This window comes from Drosophila serrata, unplaced genomic scaffold, assembly GCF_035046125.1.
Source record: "Drosophila serrata isolate PLE 108 unplaced genomic scaffold, ASM3504612v1 contig_110, whole genome shotgun sequence".
NCBI lineage: Eukaryota > Metazoa > Arthropoda > Insecta > Diptera > Drosophilidae > Drosophila > Drosophila serrata.
The window spans coordinates 36,072-55,191 of record NW_028257008.1 but is presented as its reverse complement, the minus strand read 5'-3'; the positions used below and the strand labels follow the sequence as shown (position 1 = coordinate 55,191).

Below are 19,120 nucleotides of genomic sequence, written 5' to 3'. Positions count from 1 at the left end.
GGGGGTGGGGCACAGGACCCATTAGGCACTTGTGTCTTTATGGCGCTGATAAACTCTTTTTGTAGAAGGAATACTTGCAGCTGACATAATTATAAAAGGAAACAAATGTGTCACATACGGACACACTCACGCTGGACGGCACATACACTTGCCGAGGGACTCGCACAGGACCCACAGAGACAGTTACAGAAACAGAGACACATATCTGAAGGGTTCAAGTTGAAACAAAAGGATTCTTCTTTGGCATACAAAATCGTTAATGATAAAAATACAAAAATGGGTAACACACATGTTTAATGCCAAATGTGGCAGACACACAAATTCACGTATACAACTTTGGCCAGAGGACGAAAAAGGACACGAACACGGGCATACACACACAGGGGACAAATTGAAGCAGAGCCACAAGGATGGTGGTCAAGTATGTAGGAGAAGAAGGATATTAAGCATAAAAATACAAAAAAAGCAGCATTTATATATTTAATTAGTTTATTTTGCTGATATTAATATAGAGGATCTTAAGTATCCTCAAGATTTCGGTCTTTAAAAAGCCTTTCCCTGCATCCTTCTACCATCATCTGTATTAGGATCCAGAAAACTCAACCACAGAGTAGACACGCCTCCATTTAAAGGTTGACTCGATCTCGAGCCCAGACACGACCGGAAGCCATGTCCTCCGCCTGGCTAAATCAACCAAAATTTCCCAATTAATTTGCACATCAATTTTCTGGCGTAAATCGAAACAGGCAACCTCCTCCATTCAGTCCCCCGATTCCCTCGTAAAATTGCCTTGCGAAGCATCAATAATGGCATAAAAATTGATTACATTTGCCGGGGACAGGAGCCAGAAGCCTTGTAGTTATAGTTGAGATGCAAAACTGTTGGCTGGCCAGGAAATGGGGCTAGAAGAAGTACAGGACGAACCCGTTCCAGACCACATAGACCCAAGCATTTCTCCCTCAATTTTCTTGCACTAACACCAACTATTCAGGAGGGGAGGAGGTTAAATCCTTGAGGCCCAAGCCTGTCCAAGTATTTGTGTATCTGTGGGTGGAAAATGGGTCTTGCCCACGCACACTGAGAGAAGATTTATTCAAGAAAATAATAATGTCTTAACACCGAGCGTTTATATATCTGTATATATATTCTATTTTATCTTGAGTGAAATCCTTTTAAGTTATGACGTCAATTCTTAATAATATTTAAGATAAAGTACTGAGAGATTTTCAATTTTAAATAAGATTCCTTTAAAATTTCTTATAAGAAATGTAGCTTTGACAATAATAGAACAATAGCCAAACAAATTGATTTAAAATATATTTCTTTAACTTCTTGTCTTCAATTTAAATAATTAGCATATCTAAGAAGAAAATTGGTTTAATATATTTAGTAAATACTATACAAAAAATATTTAAATTGATTAAAGCTCAAAATCTTTAAGTTAAGCAATTAAATTTAATCAAAACTCTTAGATTTATGAAGTATACTTTATAATTTAGTCATAAATAAAGTACGTTACTTAAAATGTGTTTTCTGAAACTTAAACTATAATTTATATTAAGAAATATGAATTTCTAAGACTTCAATACAATCTTCGAGTCCTTATTCTAGATCCTTTTTTCTTTTCTGTGCATTTTGAGACTGAAGAGATAGTTTCCCCAGAACGGGCAGCATCATTTAAACTTGCACTGATGAGGGTGACTACAAAATACAAAGTACAAAAAATGTTTCCGTTTCTTGTTGTCCGGTTTTGATGACTCTCTCTCCCTCTCTATGTCCTGTGTGTCCTCTGGATGTGTGTCCTGCTTGTGTGAGTGTGTGCGTGTGTGTCTCGGCCAACTAATAAATATGAACGAAATGAAACTGCCCAAAAATTTCCACACAATCACACATTATGCACCCCCCACATACACACACATTAGCCATATAGTTTTGCCTGTTGGCTTCCAAGTTGACTACAAAATCCGCAAAAGAACGCCACACGCACACACCCACATAAATGGTCCCCATACGAGGAAACTTGTGTGTGTATGTGTGTGTGTCAGTGTATGGGTGCGCATGCCAACTTTCGCTTCATAAGTGGTTGTCCTGGCCCCACCAGTGTGTATGTGTGTGTGTGAGTGTGGGTGCTGAAAAATGAACCCATCATGGCCGAAAAACTACAGCAGGAAATTCGGTTAGCAAAGTGTTGGCTCCCCATTTTCTGCACGTGTGTGTGTCTGTGTGTTTAATGAGTGTCCTTGTTCTCGTACCCTTCTGATACTCAGGACTCATCTCCAATCGACACCATTTTAGGGGAATCGGTATTCCCTTATTTACCAGCAAACACCTATTTAATGGCCTATGGTTTTGGTTCAAAGAAATATTTCAGATTTATTAGGATTAGTGTCCTGGTTAACTTAAAATAAGCTAGTATATAATATTAAATGTATATTTATTTACTTATTTGACAGAAAATATAGAAAGGATGTTTCAAAAGCAATATCATGTCTTCCTTTATAAAATAAAGCTTCAGTTTAAAAAGATAAAAGTAGTTTTTTAACATTTCATAAGTGACAACACATTAAATAATGTTGTAACACTTCTATCTATAGATATTCAAATTTTAGAAATGTTTTTCTAGATTCTTCTACTAAAAACTTAATACCAAAGTTTCCAAAATGATATCCTGCATACAATTTTTGATTCAAGAACAAGAAAGTGTATTGAATATTCTCTCTGCCTTAGTTTAATTTGTTTCACTCAGTTTTTTTTTTTGTTTCTTTCTTCAAGTCAAATTATGGTAGCATAAATGTGGGCGGCAGGCAGGACGAGAACATGGAAAAGGATAAGGATGAAAGAAAAAAATTTGTTGGCCAACCAAAAATGAGGGTCGTCGGGGCTGGGCAGAGATAGGAACTTGTGCGAGTATTTTTAGGCGCCTTTTTGATCCAAACAATGCCAGTGGATGGGACTCCACCCGGGGAACCCCCCCTTCTTCTTAAGGGCCAGCATTTTCTCTGGAAAAGGCTTTCGTTTAATTTATTTTCCCAGCTTTCGTTCTATATATATTTGTGTGTGTGTGTGTGTGCGGTGTGTGTATCTTTTGCTGACTTTTCAGGCACTCAGACGCTCGGCCTGGATACACATAGCCAGGACACTTTCACAGGATAAACTGGCACGCACAATCCTTCTTCGGAAGAGCCTCCTTTGTGTAGGCCCTGCCTGTCTGTGAGTCGGGCTTGTTTGCGAGTGTGTGCCAGTGTGTGTGTACCAGTGTGTGTTGTTGTTGTCCTTCTTGTGCCTGTTGTCCTTAGCAGGCCGGCAGGCAGTTAGCCCATCCTTGGCCGCAGCCCCAAATCCATTTTCTCTCATTCTGTTTTTACTTGTATTTTATATGAAAACTTTACAACACACAAATTTGCATATATAGAAGTTCCATTGCCTGTGTGTGTGTGTGCGTGTTTATGTGTGACTTTGTATTAGTGGTTGTGAGAGCGAGGAAAATGTATGCAAATTTCAAGTGTTTCCTCTTCGTTATGAACCCAACTTCAATGCAAAATTAACAGAAATATGTAAATTTTCTTTTCGTCTAAAGCCTCCATCCTTTCCGTTATCCTTTCGGGCTGCCGAAAGAGCCGAGCCTAACGGCAGCCTCCGTTCAAAGTTTTTTTTGGCCGTTTTGTACACAACTGTACCGCTTCAAGTTTTGAGTAAGAAAATGCTGTGAGAGGGCTTAGAACACTTGGCTTAGAGACTTTTGGGTAGAGATTTAATAATGAATTTTAAACATATGGCAGAAATGGATTTATTATTCTGAGGGATATGTGGAAAATCTTTAATACAATTTTAGATACTATAAAGAAGAGCTCACTGCAAAAGAATATTAATATAAATATTGTATTCTTAATACAAATAATATTTATACTGTTACCATTAATTTTTATCACTATAACCTTATTGATAACCAATTTTATACAAAAGTAAAGGAAAATAAAGTTTTAAGTTACTTATTTAATGCAAAAGTATTTAAAGTTTACAGTATTTTTATAGGGCTGCCTTGCCATTGTTTCTTAAAGATTTATATTAATCGCTTAAAGTATTATAATCGTTTTCTTGTATAGTTATTTTCTGATTAAACTGAATTCGTATCAATATCTTCAACATAATTTTGTTTATTTTACTCAAGGGATTGTCTATTTATGTTTTTATTTTAAGTTTATACTATACTTATACTTATACTTATACTATATTTTCCGATCTTATACCGTCCACAGAGCGTATGATTAACGGCTCATTCACAATGGACACGATGACTGCTCTCCCTTTCTCTCTCCTAGGCTCTATAGCTAATGTCCCATTTCGGAATCGCACTCACACACGGGCAGGCATTGGTGTCGTGACCCAACCTCTAACCCAATGACCAGGACCAACCCGGGCCAAACAAGGGTTAACAGCAATTTAAATAATAAAAGTGCTTGGCTCTGGGATTCGGAGAAACGGAAAATGTGAAAAAAAAAGTATAGAAAAAAGCAGCGCAACCCTTAACTTGTTGCTATGCCCGAAAGATGGAATCCAAAATGAAACTAGCAAAGATGCGGGGAAAAAAATATAACGGACGAAAAGGAGCAGGGATTCACCGCCGGCTGGTGGCCAAGGAAAAGGTTGACCCACAAGCGGAAAGTGGCGACTGATGTGGGTGATGGATTGCGGATGCCGGGATGCAGGAGGCTGGACAAGGATTATATGGGGCAATATGGGCTAGAAGGTCCTTGCGCTTAAATCTCCTTTCGCTTTTTTGGATTTCGCCGACCTGTGCGGAACATAAATTTAAAGCTGACAAATTTCGCTCGCCCCAGGAAACTTGTTTCGGCTTGCCGGCGAGGAAAAACAAGTTCAAATGAGGAATTTTTCCCATCATCGGGGCCAGACAATTGCAGTTCAAATGGTCAAGGATACGCAGAGCCCTCGGCCACCCGAAAACCAGTTTGGTCCAGCGGCTGCAGCAGCAGCAGCTTCCAACCGGCCAGGTGTGCCCACTGATGCTGCAGATCACGCAGATTTCTACCTAACCACCCCACGATGCCAGATCATAGGACCGAGAACCCAGAACCCAGACCCACCACCGTGGAAACGCGAGCGTTTTCCGATCTTTTGAGCGTTTGCTTTTTCTGCAATAAACTTGTCCAACGGGTTTCCTTTGTTCCTAGCCTCGTCCTTTGTCCACATCCGGGTAGACAATGGACAAAGCTCTCGCATCCTGATTGCGATCGGATCGCCTGGCGTCGCTTGGCGGGTATATAAGCCACGGCTGCTGCGCAGAATCAATCAGTTTCATTTCAATCTTCATCTGCTGAGGATCACCAGCAGCAGGAGCAGCAGCCGCACAGGAGCAACAGAAGCACCAGGATCGAGGACTCCTTGGAGCGCCATGACCAGGCGGCGCTAAGGAGGCTCTTGCAGCATCTCCGCACCGACGACGACGACGAACCAAAAAAAAAACACTCCAAATCCATCGCAGCAAGCCAAAAAAAATTCAGTCGAAAAGTTGCATAAATTCAACCGCCGAATGTCAGATTAATTTTGTATAAAACTCAAGTACCAACAACTCAAACTCCAAATGAACAATTTGCGAAAATAATTAAAGTGATTACCGCATTTTATACATTTTCGTGAGATGGTTAAAGTATAAACAAAAAACTCAACAAAGCACAACACTAAACCCAAAAAAAAACCTTAAACCTAAGCAAAAAGTTAAACCAAATTCTAAAAGAAGAATCAAAATCAGTTCTGGATACAATCATCAGCTCAAAATTGGATTCAACCAATAACTCTTGATCAAAAAAATCCTAAAATCAACTTCAATCATAAATGAATTACAAATTTGGATAACAACCAGAGAACATTCAACTGAAACAAGCCCGAAATTAAAGTTAAATTCAAAAACTAAACAACCAAATTCAAAGAAAGCTGAAAATCAACAAAATCGTACAAGACCTGGAACCAATTGGGAAAGTTTTCAACACAGCAACAGGACGAGATGAAAAATCTCTAGTTAAGAGAGATAATAATATTGTTTTTATATCTTACAGGTAAAGTTACAGACATAATTAGATTATGTATAGTTTTGAGAAGATAAATCTCTCCTACAACCTCATTTCAACTAATTATTTTACAAATTATCCCCTCACAGGAACCCCAAGAAGCTGAAGTAAAGGAAAGCTATTATGGATCGAGCAGTAACCACACATTATCTCGCATCCGGATCCAAACCACATCCCCAACAACGAAATTGTTATGAAACTCAACAAAATTCTTAAGTGTTTACTGCTCATTATTCTCTACTGCCATGACAGTCTCGACCAAAACGAAGTCCAAATTCAATTCATTCAAATTCAAAGCTGCCACCCAAATCGATGCGAAATTCAAAACCAGCCCAACTGCCGGTATCTCCGGCAACAGCAACTGCCAAGCCTATCCGCCAATGCCACCGCCTCCGCCCACCGAGGAGCCTTGTGCCCCAAGCTACAAATCCGGCCAGCAAATCACACCGAATCCCGACAGAAACTGCAAGGAAGGAAACCCAAATTCAAGTCCTGGCGCCACCAAAAAATATCCAAGAATACCAAGAACGCTGGGGGCCAAAGCCAACGCTGATGATGATGATAAACTCGATGGCGAGCAGCAGAAGGATCGAGCATTTGACGGCGAAAGGAGCAGAAGGACCAAGCGGAGCAGCGACGCCAGCGCCGTTGCCAACGTTGCCGCCGGCAGCGGCAGCAGATAAAAACAGGAGAAACTCGCCCCGCCGCAGATATCCTGCTGAATATCTAAGCAGGGGCAGTGATTTACCCCAAGCAGCACCAGCCACCCCTAGACAGGAAGCAAAACTCACTCACACACACACGCAAGCACACACTCACAGATAAAGCCCACATCCTGCGGCGAATTCACACAAGCAAAAGCCCAACCAGAGAGAGAGAGAGCGAGCGAACCGAAGCAGCAGCAGAGAGCGAGAGAGAGCGCCCACTTTTTGCTCTCCAAATTAAGCAAGTATGTTTTGATTACAGTGTTTAGAGTCCTATTTCCTAAACCAATTCGATTAACCATTTTAAAACCAGCAAGACTTCAAAAGCCCAAAAAATATAGCCAAATTACAGACCAAATTCCAAACTTAAAACCCAAGAAACGAGCCAAAGGTGAGCCTCCTTCCACTCTCGAGAGCAGCCCACAGTCAGTAGCAAAATTTCAAAATCTCAGCACCCACCGAATATCATTTCAAAAATTGATTCAAAAACGAACTCTTCTTCTACGGCATCGCAGAAGGCTTCATTTCCACAACGCAAAACCGAGAAAGGACCCTTATTTTCTTCTATTTTGTCATTATATTTTTTGATGCCCTAAGAGTTAAACCCCTGCCCCGCCAAATTCCACACACTCAATGCAATAGTTTTTCATTTTGTGTCCCAAAACGCAAATCGAAAGAATGTAAATTCCAAATTCATGTTTCGTCCTTACGAATCTTTAGTTTCAACAACACAATCTTTAAGTAAAACCATCAAACTCCAAAAAAAACACAGTTTCGCATGGCCCAGAGCTTTAGGCGCAAATCAACCACCCAACCACCACACACACACACACAAACACACACACCCTTTTAGGCAGCACACACACGCGCAGGGGTACACTCACACACTCACTCATTCACAAAAAACCCACACAAGCAAACACTCACACCCCTTTGGCAATAAAATGGCTGCAAAGGAAGCTGCTTCTACGATTCCCAAGAAGAAAAGAAATAGCCTGACCCCAAAATAAAAAAAAGAAAACATAAGTTCGACAGAAGACTCAAAAATCAAATGAAAAAAACAATGAAACCCGGTTTTAGGTAAACAAATATCCATAGCCAAACCCGAATTCAAGTTTTAATCAAACATTTCTCGGCGCCTTTAATATTTCGTTGACATTTTCATTAATAACGAAAGCAATGGCGTTGCGGCAATTTTTATATACAATTTTTTGAAAATTTCAAAGATGTATTTAAGGCGCCAGAAATTTTAATGGAAATTTGTACAGCAAACCGAACAGAAGTACAAATCCGCCCAAAAGTCATCCAAAACCACCCTCAATCTTTGATAAAATCAAAAATGTCTCTTGGTCATTGACACAGTTACCAAATTAAACCTATAAAAACAGCATTTTCTGACTGAAAACCACATTTAAACAATTCAAATTATACACATCCAAATTTATACAAATCAAAATAATACATCTTTCTACATTTATTCAATTTTAATCACAAAATTACCACTCCATTAAAGGGATTCAAAATAAAACTGTATTAAATTCAGAAAACTCTCAAAATGCCAAAACAAACCTCATATCAAAAACGTGAAAGAAAAAATCTATTGCTCATTCAAATTCGAAAATTTAGTGCACTTTTTCAAATTCAAACTACAAAAAAATAAAATGAAAATTTCATGCATATGGCATCCGAAAAATTAATAAGAAATTTAAAAACAGAAAACCAAACTCAAAAACAAAAACCCAAATTCAAAAACAAGATCACTAATTCAAATTGTGCTTAAAAAAATTATAATTCAAATTTTAAAGATCAATCATTTCGATGCAAAAAAAATAATTACAAATTCAAAACATAAGCCCTGGCACTCTTCAAATTCAAATAACTCAAATATTTATATATATATATTTCAGAACAACTAAAGAAATCAAAATCGCAATCAAAAACATACTAAATTAAACACAAAAATTCTGCAACATTAAAATTCAAAAGAAATATAATCCAATATTCTTTTTGAAAGCAACCCAAAAACAAACTTTGAAATTAGCTGTGATTGATTAGCAATTCGGAGGAATTAAAAATACCAAATTCAAAAGTAATTTTTAATTCAAAAGCTTATTTAGAATGGCTCCTACCAAGAATAAATAACTTTAAAGTAAATTCCAAACATAACTACAAATTGATTTCAAATTCTAAAATCACATTTAGATGATAAAGCATATAAATCAAATTAAGTTCAGACAAATATAAGAGCCAATATGAAAAATTAATAGTCGCAAAACATATTTGATTACTATTTCAATTATTATTAATTTAGATTCCATTATTCTGGTTGACTATAAACATCCTCCAAATGCAATAATTTCCCAATTTGATATTTTATTTTTCAAATTTAAAGTTTATCTTTTCGCATAATATTCAAACTTCCCATTTAATAAAGAATTAAAATTAAAGACTATTTAAAACATTCAAATGCTAAATTTTACAATTCGAAAAATTAAGGAAACAACAGAAAAAATATAATTTAAAACTTCTTTTGTAAATAGCCACAAATATATTTTCCATCTATTTAAAATCTTAATTTTTCGAATAAATTAAATTGAAATAAAAATTTAAACCGAATTCACAAAGCAAACAAGTAAATTACAAACCAAAAATTAAACTAATATCTGACGACAAGCTAAAATAGTTTATAAATTTTTACTTTGCATCTGAATTTTCAAGAATTCTAAAATCTTGTTTTGAAATAAAATTGAACAATTCAGAGATTCAATTCATGAAAAGCTTTAAGTGAAAAAGTACCAAAATTCAAAAACTTGTGATCTTATATACTATAATATTTTCGATAGACCTGTAAATTTTATTTAAAATCGCAATTAATTTTTAAAACTGTGCAACATTTAAAAAGTCTTGGTCAAAATTATCAAAATTACAAGACAAAAGACTGTTATTTTTAGATATTTCTTTAGTTTATTACAATTTAAAAGCATTTAAAAAATCAAAATCCCCGATAGAGAGTTTTTTTACAAATTAAAGTCAAATTTTCTGAAGCAACTTTAAAAAATCCTAAAAATGTATATACAAAGAAAATCAGAAAATATTATTATAAACTTAAATTAGTACACCATTTTTTATATTCGGTATATATATTAAAAACACAATTCTCGTTGATAAACATTCGAAAGCTTATGATATTTCAAATCTTAACATTTAAAACATTTTCTTAAATAATTTTTTACCTTTTTTATGTAAAATTATAAGAAATTCAATATTTACGAAACACGCAAAGCTTCAAATTACTGTTCTGAAAACACAAGCGATAAAATGCTCATATATTCAATATCTGAAATCCAATTTAAATAAAATCTTGTAAATTTTAAATCTTTCCAAGCCTGATAAAACAAAAAAACACATTAAAATGTGAGAACCCTTTTACAATATTTATATTTTTATAAACTAAAAAGGTATTTCGTTCCAAAAACTTTAATAACATTTTTGTATTTAAATTATTTTATTTTAGAACCAGCAAAAGCAATTCAAAATTCCAATTTCAACTTTCGGCTCCTCTGGCAATCATCAAAATTTAAACCAAAATTGAAATTGAAAATTTTCAAAACCAAATTCAACCACTGACCGGCCACAAAATTCCAAAACCAAATTTAAATTTTAAGCATTATATTATTGTCCACAGACCAGGTAAACCAAATTATAATCAAAATCAACCAAGCACTCAAAAAACTAATCAAAATCAAATAGATAGTAGTTTAAAATCTTCAATATACCTATGATAATAGCTGGACATTAGAAACATTCAAAATCCAAAATCAAACGAAAACCTCGCAAAAAAAGAAAGAAATAAGCTAAAAGAAAATTCCGCACCGATGACAGCATTAAAGGAACCTTTGGTAAATAATTATTGCCACATTAAGATGATTAAGTATTCGCAACCCACCCATTAAATTCAGCAACAAAACAAAGCCAAATTCAGAGAAAAACAAAAAAAAAATTAAACAGAAAGCGTAAAAAACTGCAGCAAAATTCCAAAAAGGCAGCATTATAAATTACAAGAAATTGCGGAAGTTTTAATGCGACAAATGTCAGGGGCAAAAACGGAGCCCGCCGAAAAGCACCAAAAATTCCAAAAGCAGGGCAAGGCGCAGGAGCTGGCAATGAAGACGCGACAGGAACAGGAACATGGTTAGGGAAAATCCTGGCAACTTTCTGGCCAAAATCTTACAAATGGCGGCTGAGGGCGAGTGGTGCGGCAGTAGGCAGTAGATAAATCACAGCGAAACAAAACAATTCCCAGCACTCGCAGAAAATTCCAAAATCCGCAAGAACAAAAACCGTTGCCTGTAGCTGTAACTGAAAACTAAAAGCCAAATCTGAAACTGAAACAAAAACAAAGGCACGCGATTTCAAAGACAACTCTCCATAGATGGGGTTGAAAACCAGATACCCAAAAGAAGCAGTTGAGCCGCAATTTCACATCCATACTCAAAGATTCGACGATGAACACTTTGATCCGCCCCAGGAGAGGCCGAGACCGAGACCGAACCCTCAAGCTCATTACTTTCGCCCGAAGGCCGCCGCACAAAAAAAAAAGAAAAATTTACAAAAGTCGAAGACAGAAAGCTACAACAACTTAACCCAAATCCGTAGTTCGAAATCAAAATTATAATCAAAATCAAATTCACAAACAAAATGAAGGCTGCGCTGCACCAGCAGAATCCGAATCAAAATCAAAACTTTAAGTAATATTCGAGACGAGTGTCACACGCATGGCCTCCAAAAACTCCCCCACAATCCTCCAGGACCAAAGTCAGCTCCAGAGCCCCAGCTCGCTTCGTTCCAGGACCTTTCAAATTGTGGTCAGACTCGGTTTCTTTGGCAAAAGTTCGAACCATCATCATCCAGCATCAGCATCAGCATCAGGCTCGTGCAGTTGAAAGCACATCAAACAAAACTTCAAATTTATATAAACTACTGGCAATAGCCGAGGTCGAGGCATAATTGCCATCAATAAATAAAATATGGCTGGCATGAGGGCCAGAACCAGGACCAAGAACACCACTACAGACACTCCGCACATTGCCAACAGAGAGAGACACCCAATCCGAGCCCCCTTCCCAGGCAGGAGGCACTCAGTCAATGGCCACTAGACAGCAGAACGTTTTGATTTATAAATTCATGGCAAAAGTTGCCCAGCCAAGTGGCAGCCGACTCCACTATGACGATGATGACAACGACGACGACGACACACACACCACCCAGAGGGACTTGGCAAACAAGAAAATGCAAAAACCGTCTTATGAAATTACACATTTCCGACTTGTACTAGCAAAACCGTAAAAACACCCGAGCCGAAGCCCAAAAAAAGCAAATTCAACTATGAACATTTTCCAAACGACGAAGAAGCAGTTAGAAAGCTCAAACCCCTTACCAACAAATCCGGCCCAGAAATTTAGTTATGAATTTTATTTACACACAGACCATTACCAGAGAGCAGCATCTTCCACCTTTGGCTAATAGGAAATCCAAAAAAAAAAAAAAGAAAGAAAACACGTATAGTTTCGGGCAATTTGGAAATTTGCAAAATCATTGAGACAGCGCTAGAAGCACCCACGAAGAGTAGCAAATGGAATCTTGTACAATAGTTCTATTGAAAGCCATTTAAAATCGAAACCCTATATTTCCCGACCAAGATCTACGCAAAGATAGAGACAGATAGATTCATATAGATTGATAGATAGATAGATAGATAGATAGAGAGAGAGAAAGGGACAGGAGCGAGAGTATCCTCGCACAGATAATTCTATAGCCAGAACAGTGAGGAAAAAACGAGAAAAAAACGTTTCGGACACAAGGTTGGGGGATACCTAGTGTAATTGCTTAGAACTAAGAGTGTTGCACTCAAGTGCAGGACCAACTGACACCGCCCACCCGTCCCAGTCCCCTCACCCTTTCACCCCTAGACAATGGAAATTCCCCCATCGGGCAGATCAAAAACACGAACATCGTTTTGTAGCACAAAGCTTAGGCCTCTTTTTTGACCCAAAAAGAAAAAAAAGCACCAAACTCAGGAACTACGATTAAGCGCGAATTGTACAACGTAACTACACTCTGTATCCCCTTAGTTAAGCTAAAATTAATACGAGAAATTGCACAAAAACGCAAAAAAAGAAAGTACACAAAAGGGCCAAAAACCAAGCAAATGTAGATAATGCCAATCCTTTTGTCTAAAATGTCAATTCTTGGAAATTATGCAATTGCCAAAATTTTAGACGAAACGATTGCCGCATTTTTTATGTGATTTAATATGTATACATTCACTTACATCCACAAATGTCTCATTTTATATACTTTATTTCGATAATCTCCCTACTATCATTATCTTCGCCAGATTCATTTATAATTTATTTCGACACATGTGATACCCAAAAAACGTAAACTTATACACCAGGAAAAAACAAAAATTGTAAGAAAAACAAACTACAAAAAATCAAAAACTGTGTTAATCAATCTTTGATAGATCTATGAAAAAACAAAAAAACATTCACCATAAGTAATTGTAAAATCAAATTCAAATAAGCAAAATTATTATTTAGTACATCCTTGTTCCAAATCACATTTAGTTCATTTGTAATTTAAAATATTTAATTCTACAACACACAACCTCAAAAACTCAAAAATATTGTAAACAACATTAGAAATAGTTTGAATATCATATCAAACAAAAATCAATAAAATTGTACAAGCCAATTTGCTCTAATAACAAAACAAATCAATACGTTTTTCATTTATATACATATATTTATTCCAGGACACGTCAGAAGGGGCAACCAATCTGTCATCAGAATAATATATTTAGGTGTATTTATTTATGAAAGAGTAGATATTATACATTTCACCCCTAAGCTTTAACATCGAATCGGCAATGGAAGCTAGCAAGGGTGCCAATTTCCTTTTCAAAAACTTATATTTCGGATTTTTCAATCTTCACTCCAAAGAACTCCCAGGATTTTATAAAAGTATTTCTTTTGGTAAACTAAAATTAAGTTTATATACTTTTTCATAGCTTTCGTCGGTTGACATCTAGTACCGATTTGAATTAATCAAAATGTCTTCCAATCCTACTAAATGTACCCAAATAAAGATATATCTGAAATTTAAATTAATAAAAATATTGTCCATAAAATATTGTACCATTACTGTATAAAACGAATGCTCACTTTTACAAAACAAATAGATACCATTAACCTATTAGATATACCCAATATGGAATATAAATACTTTCATAAACCAGAAATAATCCTAACTTATAACTTTGGGAGATGTATTCTAAAATAAATAATTTCTACAACCACCTTAATAAAGAGTAGGAGTCAAAATCAAAATTCTGATAGTTTGCACCTGTTTTTTAATTAATGAAAATTTTCAAAATGTATTTTTTAAGTTTTCAGCGGCTTATTTGAATATGTTAGGTAAATCACGATTTTTATTGGCGCACAGATATATCTTTGATAAATATATAATCTAAAATGTAAATGATTTTGAAAATCATCTCGATTAAAGATGTTATGCAAAGATGTATGCAAAGAAAAAATATTTTTATAAAAATGATAAATGGTGCCGGAATGCTTTGTCCCAAAACGACTTCCGAAGCAATTAAAAAAGAGCACCTGACTGAGTAACAGTTAAGACTGTTTACATATTAAATTAACATAGAAATTGTTGGAGATAAGATTAGATACTTCACTAACCAGCTTTGCATACACCACTAATACATGTAAATAAATTAATAAGACTAATACAAGAATAACTCACACTTCCCGTAGTGCTGATTTAGACATTAAGAGTAACTTTGAGGTTGGTCGATATTCGTCGTCGCTTTATTACGATATTGCATTTCAGCGTTTATGTTAACATTAAATGTTCAGTGCACAGTAAATGTTTTCGAGAAAAACACGTTCGCAATATTTGGACTAATTTCGGTTTTGCGAGTCGATGCTTTTCTTTTTTTCTTCTATTTGTGACGATTTTGAAAAGACAATAATAAATAACCAAATGATAGTTTCAGATTGAGAGAATGCTAATATCAACTGAAGGCCGTAGACGCGGATTAAGACATTTCACTTTACAAGCCGGCAACAATGATCGATGGATTCTCGACAGCAGCCTTGATTTTTCTCAGGAACAGGACAGCCTCGCGTCCATCGATGATGCGATGGTCGTATGTCAGGGCAATGTACATCATGGGACGAATCTTAACCTGGATTTCCCAAGTAAAAACAAGACATTAATAAAACAATTAAGGAGTTGAAGTCCCTTAAGGCTCACCTCTCCCTTAACAGCAATTGGCCGCTCAAAGATGCCGTGCATTCCGAGAATGGCGCTCTGTGGCGGATTGATGATCGGTGTGCCCATCAGGGAGCCGAAAACTCCACCGTTGCTGATGGTAAAAGTACCACCGTCCATATCCTCCACGGTAATAGCATCCCGTTTCGCCTTGTCAGCCAGACCGGCAAGTGCAATCTCAATGTCGGCATAATTCATGCCCTCCACGTTGCGGATGACGGGCACAACAAGGCCACGGGGTGTGGCCACAGCCACAGAGATATCCACATAATCACGGTAGACAATGTCCTGAAAAAGCAAATCTATTATTAACGCTTGGCAACACAAAATATTCCACATTTCGTCATATCGCCACGGGAAATTGCATAAACAAAGGGGTATCATAAAAAAAAGAAATTGTGCGCTGATAAGGAAATTTAAACAACATAGCCTTATCAAAGTACGTCACGGGGCGATAAGAGAACAGCTGTGGGTGGGGTGCAGTGTGGGCGTATTACCTGGCCATCGATGACGGCGTTCACCACGGGCTGATCCTGCAGCGCATAGGCACTGGCCTTCGAAAAGATGGACATGAAGCCCATCTTGATGCCGTACTTCTTGATGAACTCGTCCAGATGTTGTTTCCGGAAGTTCATGGCGTAGCTGGAAATGAAGAGATGAGGCATTATAAAATATGGATATCGGACTTTTAATTTTCCTTTTTAAACATAAAAATAAATTAAATCGTAGTTTGAATTGGATTGTTTATGTTTGGGTTCATAGTTTATAAGTGGAAAACCTGATTAATATTATCTTATCACGATCAGTTTATGAAATGCTTTAAATTTTGGCATATTTCAATGGTTAGATGCTTGTAAGTTCACTGTATCTCAGTTAATTTCTCCACAAATAATGAAATATCTTTACGATTCACTTACCTCATGTCGATCTCATTGAATGTGGTGAGCATGGCACACGTGTTCTGGGCATCCTTCAGACGAGCAGCGATCTTTAGTCGCATACGGTTCATCTTGACGCGCTGCTCGGAACGGGTGCCCAGGATCTGGCGGGATCCGTCTGCGGGCGGCACCTTAACCTGGGCCACGGCTGGCTTGAGGGTAGCCGCTGGTGGTGCAGCAGGAGCCGCACGAGGAGCTGCCTTCGGCGGCGGTGGTGGAGGAGCCTTGGGCGCCGCGGCAGCGGGAGCTGGTGCCGCTTTCGGTGCCGCAGCAGCGGGTGCTGGTTTCGGTGCCGCTGCTGCCGGAGCAGCTGGCGCCGGAGCAGCCGCCGCGGGGGCAGCAGCCTTGGCGGGGGCCGCACCCGGCTTCATCTTGAACAGAGCCTGGCCGGGCTTGACGGTGTCGCCATCCTTGACCAGGATTTCAGTCACGGAACCGGCAAAGGGAGCGGGCACTGGCACCGTTGTCTTGTCGGTCTCGATTTCCATGACCGCCGCGTCAGCCGCAAACGAGTCGCCTACCTTGCACGTAAACCTGCAGGGGAAGAGGAACACGAATTAGCTTGGGAATGGAGAAATAACAGGTCCGGAACCTGTTGCTGAGCCTGAGTCATCGACCAGGCGCCCTCACACTTACTTGATATCACCCTCGGCGATGGAGTCGGCGAAGGGAGGCACATTCACCGTTTGCTCTGACCACATGCTTGAGGTGGTGTGGATACCCTGCCAGGCGAGAACCCTGAAAAAAAAAACGTCAGTGGGAAGATATTGGCAATGACTGAATCCGAGCTCACCTGGAGGCATCTTGGCAGCGGAGGGTGGCATCATTACGGAGAAGAGCTTGCTGCTGGGCGGCACAGACGACGAGCCGGGAATACTGGCGGATGCAGCGCTTCAACTGGGGGATAGAACGAAAATCAGTGATTGCACAACTAGGAGACGGGCGGCAGATCACGTGCGGTGGGCGTCATGAGAGGCTCGTCGGCCGAAAACAATAAATTTCACTATTTTTCAGCGGCGCACGCATACACACATACAATTACATAATCGCACAGTGCCTGGCGGGCAGCGAAAGTGAATGGATACGGTGCATATTTTCGGAATACGGAACGTACACCTGGCACACACACACACCTGGTCCATCCCCCCTGCGTCCCACACACCCATTTACCTCCTGACCACGAAGGGCTCGCATCCCCAAAGTCTGGGGCAGCCGCCTCGTTACGATTGAAATAATTCCCGTCATGGCTGCGTCTCTGCTGGGCGAGTGTGTGCTGGAGTGTGTGTGTGTATTGCGGTAGCACTTGTCAATTTAATTAAAATTTGCGGCTAAGGCAGCCTTATTCCTCGTTTTTTTTTTCTCGTTTAAAAAAAAACACCAAATCTTATGTCATGACAGATGATTTTCCATCGATTGTTATCGATGTTCCGATAAGCGCGCGTGTAGCTTTATGGGCGATATCGATATATGTGTATCGGTAATCGGTATATTGAAAAGCTGCAGCGATATCGATATATATGTATCGGTAATCGGTATATTGAAAAGCAGCAAAACTAAAAAGCCCGTGAAACATTTTCCACCTGCGTTTAAAATGAGCTCCAAATCCTTATTCGAGAGCGACGACGATGCCGCCCAGGACAACAAATTGGCCAGGAAGGCCAAGGACAGCCCGTTCATGCTAGTGGGTAAGATTCGCGAGTGCCACACACACGGAAAAGTTGTGTGTGCCGCCGTGACGTCACATGGAAACTTTTGGCTGCAGGCCTGCCAAAAAGTGCGATGCGTGAGGATGCGGTCTATCTTGACCTTGACCATGAAGCTTGCTCGCCGAGGTCAACGACAGTTCGCATCCGTATACGAAACGCGGTGACATAATGGCAAAGTTTCGAGATACACCTGGAAAACGAATGATGTAACTGATTTCCGGTGCCACAATTGCATCTTTCGGTTGTCGTGCTATGTAATAATTCACAGCTGAAGCTAACATTTCTCCGTTAAAGATATGCTTCTATATATAACAATCCTTATCAATGGATTTTTAAGCTGCATTTCCCCCGTTCAGCACTGTTGGGATTTCGTGCGACATCGTCTGGCTTTTATCAGCAGACGCAAACTTTCCCGTAGCAACAAAAATCCGAAGAAACTGTGACAAAATGACTGATCTTGGATTCTACTTTTTTTCCAGGCATTGCTGGATTCGTGGCCGCCGGACTAATTGGAGCCTACAAGTACAAGCACCGCGGAACGATGAGCACCAGCGTATTCCTGATGCAGCTGCGTGTGGCCGCCCAAGGAACTGTCGTAGGCTGCTTGACCGTTGGATTGGCCTACAGTATGGCCAAGGAGTACCTCTTTGACAAGGCGCCCAAGGAGAAGTAAGGACCAGAGTTCCTACTTAGTTAATACTATGTGTAGTTTTAGATGATGTCACTCGTAAGCCGTTCCCACACAAGATGCCTCGAACACAATCCCTATTCGAATATTAATTTATTTATCTAAGCCCAATTTAATTTTAGAATTGCTTTTGCAAATCACAACAAGCGTTGAATAATTATTTAATTTATTTATTTCGAAACCCTTTTGTTATTTGTTACTCACCCTTACCTGATTTTTGTTTCATTTTAGTACCAAGTCATTGACTAACTAAACTCATGATTGTAAGTCATCCCTCTTCGAAAGTCCCCTCAAGAAAGATACACTGGGATAAAATCGGCTGGCCCACTTTAATGTAAGCAAAATATATCTCTATTTATGTATTTCACCAAAGAAATATCAAAAAGTTCGCACCGATCGAGAGAGGGTGAAGACCACCGGAAGAGGGCTGGACTCTAAACAAGTATTTCAAAGTGTCCAAGCCATGAGAACTAGATAATGTTTTGTATACCTGCGTAAGATTGTGATAATGTTTGTTTTAATTGTACAAGTTGGACATCCAAGCTAAAGCTGTCGAGGACAGACGACAAGATGAATGAATACCTCTCACAACATATAATATAATTAAATAAAAAATAGTAGGCTAAAACGAAAGATGAACCTCTCATTT

At 38.6% G+C, this 19,120-nt stretch overlaps 2 protein-coding genes and 1 pseudogene across 2 annotated transcripts; 2 read left to right on the top strand and 1 right to left on the bottom strand.

Annotated features, from left to right (window-relative positions):
* Window positions 1-2,147: 2,147 nt before the first annotated feature.
* On the top strand, window positions 2,148-7,677 carry LOC110177454 (uncharacterized; annotated as a pseudogene).
* Window positions 7,678-14,644: 6,967 nt separating this feature from the next.
* LOC110177416 (dihydrolipoyllysine-residue succinyltransferase component of 2-oxoglutarate dehydrogenase complex, mitochondrial) lies at window positions 14,645-17,501 on the bottom strand. The gene is made up of 7 exons (XM_020944133.2): window positions 17,248-17,501; window positions 16,871-16,974; window positions 16,714-16,815; window positions 16,057-16,611; window positions 15,637-15,781; window positions 15,122-15,427; window positions 14,645-15,053 (listed from the first exon to the last, which is right to left on the bottom strand). The coding sequence occupies exons 1-7, from the start codon at window positions 17,320-17,322 to the stop codon at window positions 14,919-14,921; spliced, it is 1,422 nt and encodes a 473-aa protein (XP_020799792.2). The 5' UTR covers window positions 17,323-17,501; the 3' UTR covers window positions 14,645-14,918.
* A 43-nt stretch (window positions 17,502-17,544) lies between these two features.
* Window positions 17,545-19,104, top strand: LOC110177422 (HIG1 domain family member 1C). The gene is made up of 3 exons (XM_020944140.2): window positions 17,545-17,762; window positions 18,263-18,452; window positions 18,703-19,104. Exons 1-3 carry the CDS (start codon window positions 17,669-17,671, stop codon window positions 18,722-18,724), a joined length of 306 nt encoding a protein of 101 aa, XP_020799799.2. The 5' UTR covers window positions 17,545-17,668; the 3' UTR covers window positions 18,725-19,104.
* Window positions 19,105-19,120: the final 16 nt, after the last annotated feature.

What these genes read in the sequence shown, in the direction of transcription:
- LOC110177416 (XM_020944133.2), bottom strand. Translation starts at nt 17,322, where the DNA reads ATGACGGGAATTATTTCAATCGTAACGAGGCGGCTGCCCCAGACTTTG. An exon ending in ATCGCCGAGGGTGATATCAA is followed by an intron (nt 16,612 to 16,713) that starts GTAAGTGTGAGG and finishes CTTCCCCTGCAG; the next exon opens with GTTTACGTGCAAGGTAGGCG. An exon ending in ACGCCGTCATCGATGGCCAG is followed by an intron (nt 15,428 to 15,636) that starts GTAATACGCCCA and finishes TTGCTTTTTCAG; the next exon opens with GACATTGTCTACCGTGATTA.
- LOC110177422 (XM_020944140.2), top strand. Translation starts at nt 17,669, where the DNA reads ATGAGCTCCAAATCCTTATTCGAGAGCGACGACGATGCCGCCCAGGAC. An exon ending in CAGCCCGTTCATGCTAGTGG is followed by an intron (nt 17,763 to 18,262) that starts GTAAGATTCGCG and finishes CTTTTTTTCCAG; the next exon opens with GCATTGCTGGATTCGTGGCC. An exon ending in GACAAGGCGCCCAAGGAGAA is followed by an intron (nt 18,453 to 18,702) that starts GTAAGGACCAGA and finishes GTTTCATTTTAG; the next exon opens with TACCAAGTCATTGACTAACT.